The following is a 12,864-nucleotide window of genomic DNA, read 5'->3' on the forward strand; positions in this document are numbered from 1 at the left end:
CCATGAATTGATCTCACTTCTCTTTAAACTCTGTTCTAGTTGTAGCCTTCACAGCCTCCTGCAGCAAGGAGTTCCACAGGTTGACTATTTGCTTTGTGAAGAACTTTCTGTTATTAGTTTGAAGCCTGCTACCCATTCCTTTCCTTTGGTGTCCTCTAGTCCTTTTATTATGGGAACTAATGAAGAACTTTTCTGTATGCACCCTCTCTACCCCACTCGTGCTTTTATAGACCTCTATCATATCCCCCCTCCATCTCCTCTTTTCTAAGCTGAAAAGTCCCAGTCTCTTTAGCCTCTCTTCATATGGGACCTGTTCCAAACCCCTCATCATTGTAGTTGACCTCTCCTCTCCCATCCTCTCTCTTCCCCTCTCCCACCTCCTTTTCCCAGTCTCCCCCAGTTTTGTTCAATAAAGAGAGATTCTATTTTTGAACACAATTGTCCTTTATTTTGTACATCAGGAAGGGGGGCTAGCGAGGGGTAAATGGAAGGAGGTGAGGGAGGAATGGGGTACGAGCCCCCGATGGGGAGGACTGGGCTGGCTCTGCAGGCTTCTGGGGGTGGAAGCTCTCCTGCAGCCCCCCGATTGCCCCCTCTCCCTAGATGGCAGCCTGCGGCAAGTGCAGCCGTTCTGATGGCCGAGTGCTGTGATGTGCCCAGTGTGGGTACTCCGGGCAATCCAAGCCAGGACTGCTTTGCAAGCGGGGCACCCCTGAGAACTGTCTGTCCGGGGTGGGGGTGGGGTCCTTTTAAGCAGAGCCCTCGGCTAGCCTGAGACAGCAGCTCCACGCTCTAAGTCCTCATCTGATGCCCTGCCGGCACTGCTTCCGGCCATCCTTAACCCCGGTTCAGGGTCCACTCTGTGTGGACATGCTAGTTCGAATTAGCAAAACGCTAATTCGAACTAGTTTTTTAGTCTGGATGCGTTAGTTCGAATTAACTAATTCGAACTAAGTTAGTTCGAATTAGTGCTGTAGTGTAGACATACCCTTACTTCCCATGCTATTCTTGTATACATTTATAGAATCATGTAATTGATTAAGGAGCTCTTTAACAATCTGAAAACTAAAAGGAATCCCATAAAAAGTGGAAATATAGATGAATTGCTAAGGGGACATACAAAAGAACAGAGACAAATTCAGAAAGACTAAAGCACAACATGAATACACATAGCAGGGGACATAAAAGGGAATATGAACAGATTCTTTAAATACATTAAGAGCAAGAAAGTGATGAAGCAAAATGTGTGTCTTCTACTTAGCAAAGAAGGAGACCTAATTGCTATCATCAAGAAGACTTCTTCAGACTTCACTAAAAAGATTAATGGTGACCAGATATTAAGCTCAATTAATAATTAACTATTAAAATATTAACAAAAAGAGTGAAGGACGCAAGACAGAACAGGGAAAGAACAGGTTAAAGACTCTTTAGATAAGTGAGAGACAGGGCAAGATGAAATTCAACTTTTATAGCTCAAGGAGTTACTGAAGAAATCCCAGAACTGTTAATAATTGCTTTCGAGAACTCATGGAGGATGAATGAGGTCCCAGAGGTTGGAAAAGGGCAAACATAGTACAGGTTGAATCGCTGTGGTCTGGGACTCTCTAGTCTAGCAATATCCATGATCCAGCAGGACCATGGATGTTGTTGGACTAGAGAGCCCCTGTACAGAGCTTTCTGGCAGCTGGGAGCAGAGCCAGCCGGTGGTGTTAGTGGAGCCCCAGAACACATGGGGCACTAGAACCCACAGTAGGCAGAGCCAGCTGCCAACGTCTGCATGGTGAGGTAGGCCACAGAGCCAGAAAGCCGGCACTGACGACACCAAAATAATGAAATGCTTACTTTTAAAGAAAGAACTTGTGTTTTTGGAAAATAACCTCTAATGTAGGAGTTTATAGACTAGTGGCATAAAAGCACATTCTATTTAGTTATAGTAAATTATTCAAAAGAGAAATTATGAATAATCACCTTTACTTCTGGCCTGGATGGGTAATGGAATGTTACATTATGGAATTCAATTTCACCTCTTACTTTTTCCAGCTTGTAGCCCTCTTCGGACATGCAGTCAATGACAGGCTTCTAAAGTAGAATTTGTCATGTTATTTACTTGTTAAACAACTGCGACTTTGCTGCAGTAGATACAGTATTCCCTCCAACATACAGAACAATGACATTTCATTTTGAACTGCTCTGGGCTATACTCCAAAGCAGTACAGAATCTGCTACAGGAGCATAAGACTTTAAACTAAATTGATAATGTGGTTGTCACTGGTGAGGAAAGTTGGGAAGAGAAATGACTTCTGTGTTAGGCACACTGCCATCTATGTCACTTGGGAAAAGCCATTAGAAAGTCTGGGGAGTTGTCATGGCAAAGCATAAAGAGATTGTGGTTTTGTTATAGTAATACATTCAAGGAAAAGTCACAGCACATAATGGTTTAAATTAAAGAGTGAGTTCACTGTCTATTAGAATCATGTTAAATAATACATAAAGATGGCATAACAACAACTAAAACCGCAAAGAATCACAGCTCTAAAAACACAGCCAATTTTTGCCTTGGCAGCAAGCACTTCAAGTAACAAGTACCATTTCACACGTGTACATGGGCATAAATCAGGAGTAACTTCATTACAGGCAATGGAACTGCATCAGTCTGAGACTGGTACAAAGGGTTTGAGATCCCATGACTATGAAATCACCATTTAGTGATAAAAAATCATGGTTATAACAAATTATACAGCTATATTCATCTTATTTCACCTGTAATTGTCACAAGTATAGTAAGATCAACAGTGTAATCTAACAACATGCTCTGTGGCTAAATGATATTTTTTGTTCTTATCTAACCATATAGACAGGCTTAGGGAGACAGAGCCTCAGCTGGTGCACATCTGTATAGCCTAATAACATCAATGGTGCTATATCAGTTGGAGATCTGTTAGGTGTTTCCTGGAGTGTGGCTAACGTATTAATATGAAGACCTTCTGTGCATTTAGCCTTAATTCATAGCTAGGGCCCTACCAAATTAATGGCCCAATTTGGTCAATAGGACTTTAAAATTGGTAAATTTCAGGATTTCAGACACTGAAATCTGAAATTTCACAGTGTTATAATTGTAGGGGTCCTGATCCTAAAAGGAGTTATATGGAGTTCACAAGGTTATTGCATGGGGATGGTTGTATTGCTATCTTACTTCTGAGCAGCTACAAACAGCAGCATTGCCATTAGCGCTGGACAACTGGAGAGCGGTGGCTGCTGACCAGAAATCCAGCTCTGAAGGCAGAGCTACCTCAGCAGCTGCTCAGAAGCAAGGATGTCATGGTATACTATTGCCACCCTTACTTCTGTACTGACGGCTGCAGAGCTGATCCTTAGGTAGCAGCTGCCACTCTTTGACCACCCAGCTCTGACAAGAGCAGTACAGAACTAAGGGTGTTGTGGGCATGGGATTGCCACCTTTACTTCTGCACTGCTGTTGGTGGAGTGCTGCCTTCAGACCTGGACCCCCAGCCTATATTACATCACTCCTAAGTTGCCCAGCTCTGAAGGCAGTGTAGAAGTAAGAGTGACAATATTGTGACCCTCCTAAAATAACCCTGTGAGCACCCGTGCAACTCCCTTTTGGGTAAACACCTCCCATCTAAGAAATGCTGGTCTCCCCTGTGAAATCTATATGGTAACAGGTAAAAACACTCATAAGGCACCAGATTTCATGTGACACATTTTGCATGACTGTGACTTTGGTAGGACCCTATTCATAGCAGATCATTAGGGGCACTTATGAGACCTGAACATTAAATATCAGTATTTGGTAAAAACTTGAATATTCATAAACAAAACCTTTAAAGATATTGATTCAATGGTCTCTTTGAATTGCAGCTAGGTCTTTCTCTTGTGCAGTCAGTGTTCCCTTAATTACCCTCATGTTTCTCAGTTACATTGTTAATAAGGGTTTATGAGGCTTGGAGCTTATTTAACTAATTTTTCACAGCAGACTGATAGAGCTGAGGAATCCTGTACTTACTCTATCTATTGTCTCAAAGATGGTTGTTGCAGCCCCGCGGCCGGTGGCAAACGCCTCCAAAGAAGGAGAAGCCTGACCAAGACTTAAAGCACCTATTAAGACTCCAAAGAAAACCTGAAAAAGTAGAGGAGGACATTGAATGTTTTGATTAGTTTTTACTTTAAAGCTTAGAAAACAATCTGGTACAGAACGTGGGTGGTAACTAAGGATGTTAAGGACTAGTCGACTATCCGATAAGCAAATGCTTATCAGATAGTTGAGTCGACTAGCTGATCCCCCCCCCCCCCCCCCCCCCCCCGCTGCCTCTATCAGATAGAGGCAACAAAGAGAGGGAAAAGGGTACTTCAAAGCGGCAGCACCACACAAGCTGATCCCTGGCTCAGCTGTGTGGCACTGCCCCTTTCAAACTCCACCTCGGCATTTCAAAGCAGTGCCACACAGAGCTGACCCCGAGCTCCATGCGGCGCTGCCCCTTTGAAACATCGCCACAGTGTTTGCGTGGAGCCCAGGGTCAGCAGTGGAGTCCCCAGCTGAACAGGCTCCACGTGGCATTTCAAAGTGCCAGCACAGTATGGAGTCCTGGTTCAGCAGAGGACTCAGAGTCCCCCACTGATCCCAGGCTCCATGAGAGCACTTCCATTTTGAAATGCACAAGAGCCTCAGCTAGGGACTCTTGTACATTTCAAAGCTGGCACCCGCGTGCAGCCTGAAGTCAGTGGGACTTCCCGCTGGCCCCGGGCTGTAGGCAGAGTTCTGCATTCCTCCTTTGAAATGTACAAGAGCCCCTACTGGGGCTCTTGTACATTTCAAAGGAGGAATGCAGAAGTGCCTATCAACTGGTTGAGTAGTCGATGGAAATTCCATTGACTACTCGACTAGTAAATTACTCAATATTTAACATCCTTAGTGGTAGGTCAATAAGGGCTGAGACTTCTGGACATGTTTGGGACCAGCAAGCAGGAGAGATGCTTCAATACTTGAAAACATATTGGAAGATATAATAATGTGCCCTTGTATTTGGAGTTTTAAACACATTGCACTACTTGGCATTACTCTTGATCAGCAGCTTTTAAATACTCTGGTTGAATTACATTCTCTGTTAGTGTGGGACCTATGGCTGGACATATATCATACCTGCAAACCTTATTACAAAGGCAGGTTCCTGTCTCTGAGAGATTTCCCCTCTTCCCACTATGTACAAGTGAACCATAGCAGTCATGCCTATGCCATCAGAACCCATACTCCACTTGCTAGTACTTGAACTGAGCAACTGTGGGATGGGACAGTGTACAGGCTCCTTTGGCAGAATTTGTACCACTTCATAGTTGCTGTATTCACAGGAATATAGTAAGATCAACTCCACTCCTGCAGTATACACACATTCCTGCTCCAGTTTTACAAATTAATGCACTTGCAGCCGTTCACCCCAACCCTGCCCAAGGAGACCGTTCTTCCCCAGTCCGAGCCAGGAACCCATGGAAGGAATCACTTGCTGATCACCCATTTCTTAAAATCATAGGCTCTTCTCCCTTTGTGCTAAGTCAGGGTAGCACGAGAGGAGATCTGACATGGGATCTGAAGAAAGGCCACGTTCATCACTAGAGAGCTCTGCCAGCAGGGGCCAACTCCAGTGGGCTGAGGATGCTGCACTCCATGAGCCCAACAGGGGGAGGTAGGGAAGCTGGGGATGAGGCCACAATGGTGAAAGCATTTGCCAGAACTTGACGTCACTGGAACCTGAGACTGTTCAGCCCCAAACCACTTTTATGAAGGTGCATAAATCTGGTGCCTGACTGTAGGCTCCCAAGTCTGAAAGTGTTGGTCATTCTAATCAGGGACAAGGAACTCATAGAACAGGGCACTGGGGCCAGAGATCAAGGAAGAGGAAAGCCTTCGTCAATTTATATTATACTCCTACACCCCACTCACAGCTGTGGAATTCTGCTAAGCAGTCAAGGACTCAACTAGCCTTCTGAGAACAACATCCATTTGTAAAGGAGAAGCTGGCAGGGTGTGGCAGGTAAGCTTTCCCGCCTGTGGAGAAGGAAAAATGCACAGGAGCAGATTTGTCCTCTCATTAAATTATTATAACTGACTCCCCTGAACTCATGCAAGTTACATTGCCGTAAAATGAGAGAAAGCAAGAGGAAACAGGCCCAATGGTTTTGGTTATAACAAGGAAAAGTGTTGTTTGAGCAACCCTTGTAGAATTAATGGATGTGCACTCCAGAACCTCTCAGACACCCAGGAAGATATATTTGGAGACCACATGTAGCTGTTTAAAGTGCTAAGTGAGAAATCTGATGCAAAAGAGAGATGATTGGCAACTCAGAAAGGAATTGGAGGAAAGAAGGGCAGCATTTGAGACAGTCCTTTCCAGCAATGGCTACAGTTTGTCAGCTAGAAGATAGTTCTCCGCTGGCTACCATTTACCCCTTGGGAGTGCAGAACTACAGTTATTGGACACAAGTCAAGGGCATCTCTGGCCTGCTTTGTCACTGAATTGGCCTGTTAGTGCCAAGTGTAATTTCAGGTTATTCCATCTGAGGGCCATCTGACAGCGGTGGAGAATAATTAAAACTTCTAAGGATTCAGGTTCCCTAACCTTTAAACCACTGTTATCTAGAACAGCCATTCTACTTCACCTAACAGCTTCCTGAGTTGCATAGAAGTTGGCATAACATGCTTCCAGATCTCTACTGCAGGAACCAGAGTTTGAAGTTTGTAGACAGAAATAACAGCCATGTTCTGGAGTAGAGGGGACAAAGTTTCCCCCCAAAATAAGATATTTTGCCATTTTATATTTGGCAATTAAATGTGAGAGCAAAGAGCAGAAAAGAAAAGCATGGCCAGACAATATTCACCACTCTGAAAGCTAGGTAATAATTCATGTACATTTCAGGAACAGATATGCAAGGGGCAAGTATAATATTGAGTACCTGTAAGAGAGTCCCAGGTGAGTACTCGTCTTCTTCAAGGACAAGTTTTGAGCCATACCAAAAAGCTAGTGCATAACATAGGAAGATTATGAACCAGATGTACCCAGTGAAGAATCCCATTATCATCCCTTTTCTGATTCCCCAACGCTGAGCAAATACCAGGTTTTTATCATATCTGAAGACAGAATAAAAAATGGAAGTTGATGAAATGCATTTAATAGAAAACTAGGATGAGCAAAGAGCAAAACAATGAGGCTGTTTCATGGAGGGATGATCCTTCTGTAATACAGTGGATAGATATCATCAAAAATTTAGCATTTACTACTCTGCAATAAGATCCCAGTGCTGCTTTCACTGAAATTAACTACAAAACTGCTTATGTTTCCGTTTGGTACAGTAGCAGCCTCAGACAATAAAATTGTAGAATATTCTATTATCAGTATTTGAAAATATCAGCGTTACTATAACTACCTGCAGTAACTGAATTTTCACTGTTCAAATGTAGAAATTTTGGATAATTTGTGACAAACGTGCAACCATGTTGTATTTTAAATTAATTTAAAAGAGAATTGCAGTATAATGCATCAATTCACTATAACTAATTACAAAGTGTAACTCACTGCAAAAAATATAAATGAAAACAAGCTGCTGCTTGTAATCAATTTCACTTTCACTTTTCAGGCTCCATAATACAATATTTAGGTTGCAAGCAATGTGAGAAACATATGTATGTATTTCCAGATACAGTCCTTACATCATTTGCAACTCACACCAAATTTAAAAAAAATCATAGAATCATTTCTGTTGGGTTTTCAGCATCCATAATTTTTTTTAAAGATCTGCTCTGGATCACTGCAATAATTAAAACTTGTTATTTTCTAAACAATAATATAATGTACCTTACAGCAGCTCAGTTAATCTGCTGCCTTTTTCGCATACAGTATTCAGATACTGAGTTTCCGGACTTCCAAACAGGTTGCATTTCCATCAATTAATTTCTCATTGAATGACACCCACACTTAGGGTATGTCTACACCTGTAGCCTAATTCGAAATAGGGCTGCAAATGTAGGCATTCAAAATTGCAAATCAAGCCTGGGATTTAAATATCCCGCGCTTGATTTGCATCTTCCTGGACGGGCGCCATTTTTGGAATTGACAAGCCCGGAATAACTGCCCGCGTCTACACACGGCAGTGAAACGGGCATTCAAAATAAAGCCCTATTTTGAAATACCTGTTATTCCTCCTGCAATGAGGTTTAACAGGTATTTTGAAATAGGGCTTTATTTCGAACGCCCGTTTCACTGTCGCATGTAGTGGAAGGGGCAGTTATTCTGGGCTTGTCAATTTCAAAAAATGGCGCCCAGCCGGGAAGATGCAAATCAAGTGCAGGATATTTAAATCTCGGGCTTGATTTGCAATTTCAAATGCCTACATTTGCAGTCCTATTTCGAATTAGGCTGCAGGTATAGACATAAGCTATAGTAACAGTATTTCTAAAATCCGTTTTGAAAGGTTCATTTTAGAGACATTATTAAATATGGATACATAGATGTATTCCTATTTAATAAGCAGCTGTATGTAAGTGGGAATGTCAACAGTGAAAATGAGAATTTTATTGGCAAAGTAGCTCTTGCTATTGAGAGGAATGTGGAGGGAACAGTTCAATACGGTGTGCATCAGTTTGCAGCCATTTAGAGCCCTGTGGCTGAAATTTGTGCCTCTGCTTGGCTTGAAATAGCTTGCCCATGATGACTTTCTAAGAACACTGAAAAAGCTACATGTTTGCCAGGGTTTTAGGAAAGGATGAGAGCACACTCCTGGAGGAAGTGGGCAGGTGGAAAGGTGTTATTCTGGGGCTGTACTTCACTGGCTGGTTGAGTTATAAGGAGTTAAAGTTTATGGATGCATGATGCTGCTGGCTGGCTGAGTTGATGAGTTACCTTTGAGTATGGTTTTTGCATGGTCATTATTTTCTAGTTTTCAGACTAACTCCCACAGCCCAGGACTTTATGATAACCTTGAAAAAAGAACTATTGTTTCAAATAAGGAACCTCATAGAAATGTGACTGAACAAACCTCTGCACTTCTTTCCTCTCCCCACCAAAAGCAGCCACTGTTCTGATTGATGACAGCACTTCATCAGCCACAGCACCAGCTTTTGCATATGCCTTTAGCTCGAGGCCAGTCATTTTTGCCACAGTCTAAAAAGCCATAAGAAGTATTAGTGGCAAAAGATTATCCTGCTCCAGTTTTAGCGCTTACTGTACAGTGTTTAATCAACTGAACATTGTCAGCTAACTCCTCATTGTCTACAATAATAGCCATTCCTTGTGTCTCACCAATGTACTGTAAGCACAATTTATAGAGCACAGATTTTTATTATACACTTTGTCTCCTCCAGCTCGTCTGTGATGTTGTGTTAGTGCATAAACCTACACTAGCAAGCAGCACAAAGCACACCTGCCTTCTGGGCAGCTCGGCCATGCCCCATTGCCAACTACTCTGCTGAATGTGAGAGTCACTGGGGAAAGCAACTGACAATGAGGGTTTCACATTCTCCTCCTTCATTGCTCCTGCATGTGTATAAGCAACTCGGGGAAGGGGAAGGCAGAGTTAAGCAGCAAAGGAAGGAGTCATAGAGAATGCCAGCGGGAAAAAGAGGGGAGCAGTGGCTATAAAGTCCAGGTGCTGCCCAGTTTCCAGTGCTCAGTGGGGCCCACAGACTTGTCAGCCCCTGGGGCAAGGTGTGGAGGGATGGGCTCTGCAATCCCAGAAGGGGCGGGGTCTTGGATGGAAGGGGCAGAGCTAGTAGCAGCCAGCCCTCAGTGCCATCCAGAGCATACTGCATTGGGCCCTACAGGCCCACTTGGAGCAGGATGTACAGCACTCTAGTGGCAATTTAAAGGGCCCAGGGCTCCAGTCATCACTGCCCCTGTGGAAGCAGTGGTTGCAGTCCGGACCCCTGGACCCTTTTGAATTGCCGGACCCCAAGAGAGCTGCCACCTTTCCCCTCTCTCTAGCATTCGTGGGTCTGCCAGTGCTGAATCACTCTTCAGTTGACAATAAGGAGAAAGGAAAAGCAGGAAGCACCAGTTTCCCAATTTCCCACTTGTCTGTGTATCTGCTCCTTGTCAATAGGCTAGTTTCAGGAATAGAATGAGTGACACTTGAGCATTCCCTCTTTGTTCTCTGTGGCAGTCCCTAGCAAAGCCACTGGGAACCAGATGCATGAGCAGTGGTAGGAACTCATTCAAGTCTATCCCTTCCACATCTTTTTTGATTCCAAGACAGTAATCCACTGTAAAGCGGCCACCCAGCCTTAAAAGCAGATTAGGCTTTTCCACCCACACACCTTGGTACACCGGAAAACTAGGAGTACAGTGAACTGTCAGAGACAGAAAGAATATCCTTCAGATAGCAGAGAGGTGGAAACGCCATAGGACAAGATAGGAGAGGGTGACCCAGATATCAGGTACATTGGGTTTGTGGAGGAGAAAAAAAGAGAAACTGGGGCCACAAAGAGGAGGAGTCGTGGATGTAGACCAGAGGGAGAGAGAGTTATTATATGGAGAGATAGGGGGAGGCAGAGGCAGATTAAGGAGTGGAAACATTCAATGGATGGAAGAGCAAAATGACAAAGGGATAGATGGGAAATAGAGCAGCCCCTGCAGAGAAAATGCAGAGCAAGAATAGCCACACAGAACTTTAGTTTACTTTTGATTTTATGTTTAGACACTTCGCTGCATTTCCAGAGGCAGGAACCCATTTCAGAAAAGGAAAAGCTTTGGTTCAAGTGCAGTTGGGATAGTGAAAAGGGAGGAGCAGGGAAAGAAGCAAAAAAGACAGGATGTTAGACCAGCACATCCCTTTCACACATAAATGCCCAGTCCAAACCCCTAGTTGGCCCCATATACCACTATCTCACTTGTCTAAATTATCTTCCCATTAAGACATGAACTGCCTTGAAATCTCTTACCAAGCCCAGAGTAGCTGCCCCAAGCCCAAGTAGTGGGCTGACAGCAATAATAACCATGGTCAGTTTCCAGCCACTCACAAATCCTAACAGGAATCCAGAAATAAAGGTGGTGAAGCGCTGGATGAAGAGAGCTGCTTGGTCAGCAATAGCATCATTGATTTTGTTGACATCACTGTAGAGAACAGGAACAACAGCAAAGACAGATTAATCTCATTTCCTCTGTGTCATAATAGAGCTAAACTGGGGCCCTGTAATTTTCTTTGTCCCTATTCTACCCCCATATCACCACTTCCAGAAAGTCTGGGCCGTAGTGAGGAGGAGTTGGTACAATTCCCCGCCTCCCGCATGCCATCCAGCGGCAAGAGGGGTATTTGTGCATGCAATCTAAAGGACTTCCCCCAGGAGCCGAATGTCCTTGCCTTAGTCCCTTAAATTAGACAGCATTGCCTCTGTGGGTGCACCTGCCCTGCTCTTTGGGATGATTTGGAGGGAGGATGAGGCTTCCTGTTCCCTTGGATGGGGGACAGAATGGAGCAGGTGGGAGAGGGCTCCTGCTAGTGTAGGAGGCCCTTGGAAGGCTTCCTGTGCAGTCCCATTACCCTTCCTGTGTGACAGGGCAATGACTATCTATTATGATCTAGCCTTAGAGCAACTGCACAATTTTCAGTACCAATAATCACTCAGCTGCATTTCCCCTGTGTAGGTTACTTTCTCAGGGCAGAAGACATTTCTGCAAGTCATAATCTGACTCAGGGGTCTCATGCTTCTGCAGCTCTTGGCTATCACCTCATGCATGAGGACTGTAAAACTGCCTACTCACGTCATCCTTAGGAGCACAGGCCACGGAGGTTTGGAATAGCCATCTGAAGCAGAACTACTAGCACTTTGGTACAGTCAGTAAGATGTTAAGTTCTCTATGGCATGTTTATGAAACATGTTTACATGTCTGGAAGATTTCTGGGATGTTTTGATGCTGAGTATTCTCTGGGTGTGTGACACAAAGCAGTGCCAAAGATGAGAACTGGCTTACACGAGTGTAGTTGGAAATGCAAAATTACTCATATAATCCTTTTTCCCCAGAATTCTTCTCACCCACACACAACTGATTTTGGTCCAGAACTGTATTGGAAGTGACAGGCATCACTATGTAGTGGCAAGAAGCAGAAGGGGAAAAAGCTCTGCCAGTCATAGGAAAGAGACTATGACAATAGTTGGAACACAACGTCTTTGCTCTCACCGTATGCTGTATATATTTTTATTAATGTGATCCTTGAAGTATTGTTTTAGCTATTTATAAGATTCAATTTTCCTCTTCTCAAAATACAGACTGTGGAACTTACAGTGGAATTAGGTGGATAACCTCTCTGACAGCCTATGTATTTATATGGACCCCAGCATGAGATTAGCTCTGTTTTACTCAAATTAGACTCCATAACTGGGGTTTTAAGGTCAATGGGCATCTTTTCAAAGACTTGAAGGGGTTAGGATTGGGTCTTTAGAGGCTGATGCAACTTCCAGTGAAGGTGACAGGAGGTAGAGTACGCCCTTAGTGGAATGAGTCTTTTAAAGTCTTTTATATACTGCTTATTGTTTACAGCACAACAATACTGCTTATTGTTTAGAAACTGGCAAGACAGGCACTGTGGCATAGGGCTCTTCTAGATAACTTACTCAGAGATTCGTGTATTCAGTTCTCCTACTGATGTACAGTCAAACCAGCCTATTTCCATTCTCATTATTTTTCTGAAATACAATTTTCTGATTTTCTGAATCTGACGAGCTGCAGACAGTACCCACAAGCAGATCTGGGAAGACAATAATATGGGCATTGATTTACTGTTAAAAAAAATTCTACTCCCACAATTACAAAAAAGCCAAGGTTAATGATGGCTCAGCCTCCATTACCCTGAAATACAGTCTAA

At 43.6% G+C, this 12,864-nt stretch overlaps 1 protein-coding gene across 4 annotated transcripts in view; it reads right to left on the reverse strand.

Moving 5' to 3' along the window:
* The window catches only part of ABCB11 (ATP binding cassette subfamily B member 11), a 77,421-nt gene that overhangs the window by 42,568 nt on the left and 21,989 nt on the right, over positions 1-12,864 (reverse strand). For all 4 annotated transcript variants that reach the window (XM_075933556.2, XM_075933558.2, XM_014579869.4 and 1 more), the window contains 6 exons: positions 12,614-12,747; positions 10,943-11,114; positions 9,043-9,167; positions 6,964-7,138; positions 4,025-4,138; positions 1,969-2,079 (listed from right to left, as the gene is read on the reverse strand). In XM_075933556.2, the coding sequence (XP_075789671.2) occupies positions 1,969-2,079; positions 4,025-4,138; positions 6,964-7,138; positions 9,043-9,167; positions 10,943-11,114; positions 12,614-12,747 (831 nt within the window). The remainder of the gene's footprint in view (positions 1-1,968; positions 2,080-4,024; positions 4,139-6,963; positions 7,139-9,042; positions 9,168-10,942; positions 11,115-12,613; positions 12,748-12,864) is intronic.

The sequence above is a fragment of the Pelodiscus sinensis genome, chromosome 7 (assembly GCF_052426305.1).
Source record: "Pelodiscus sinensis isolate ZL-2025 chromosome 7, ASM5242630v1, whole genome shotgun sequence".
NCBI classification, from domain to species: Eukaryota; Metazoa; Chordata; order Testudines; family Trionychidae; genus Pelodiscus; species Pelodiscus sinensis.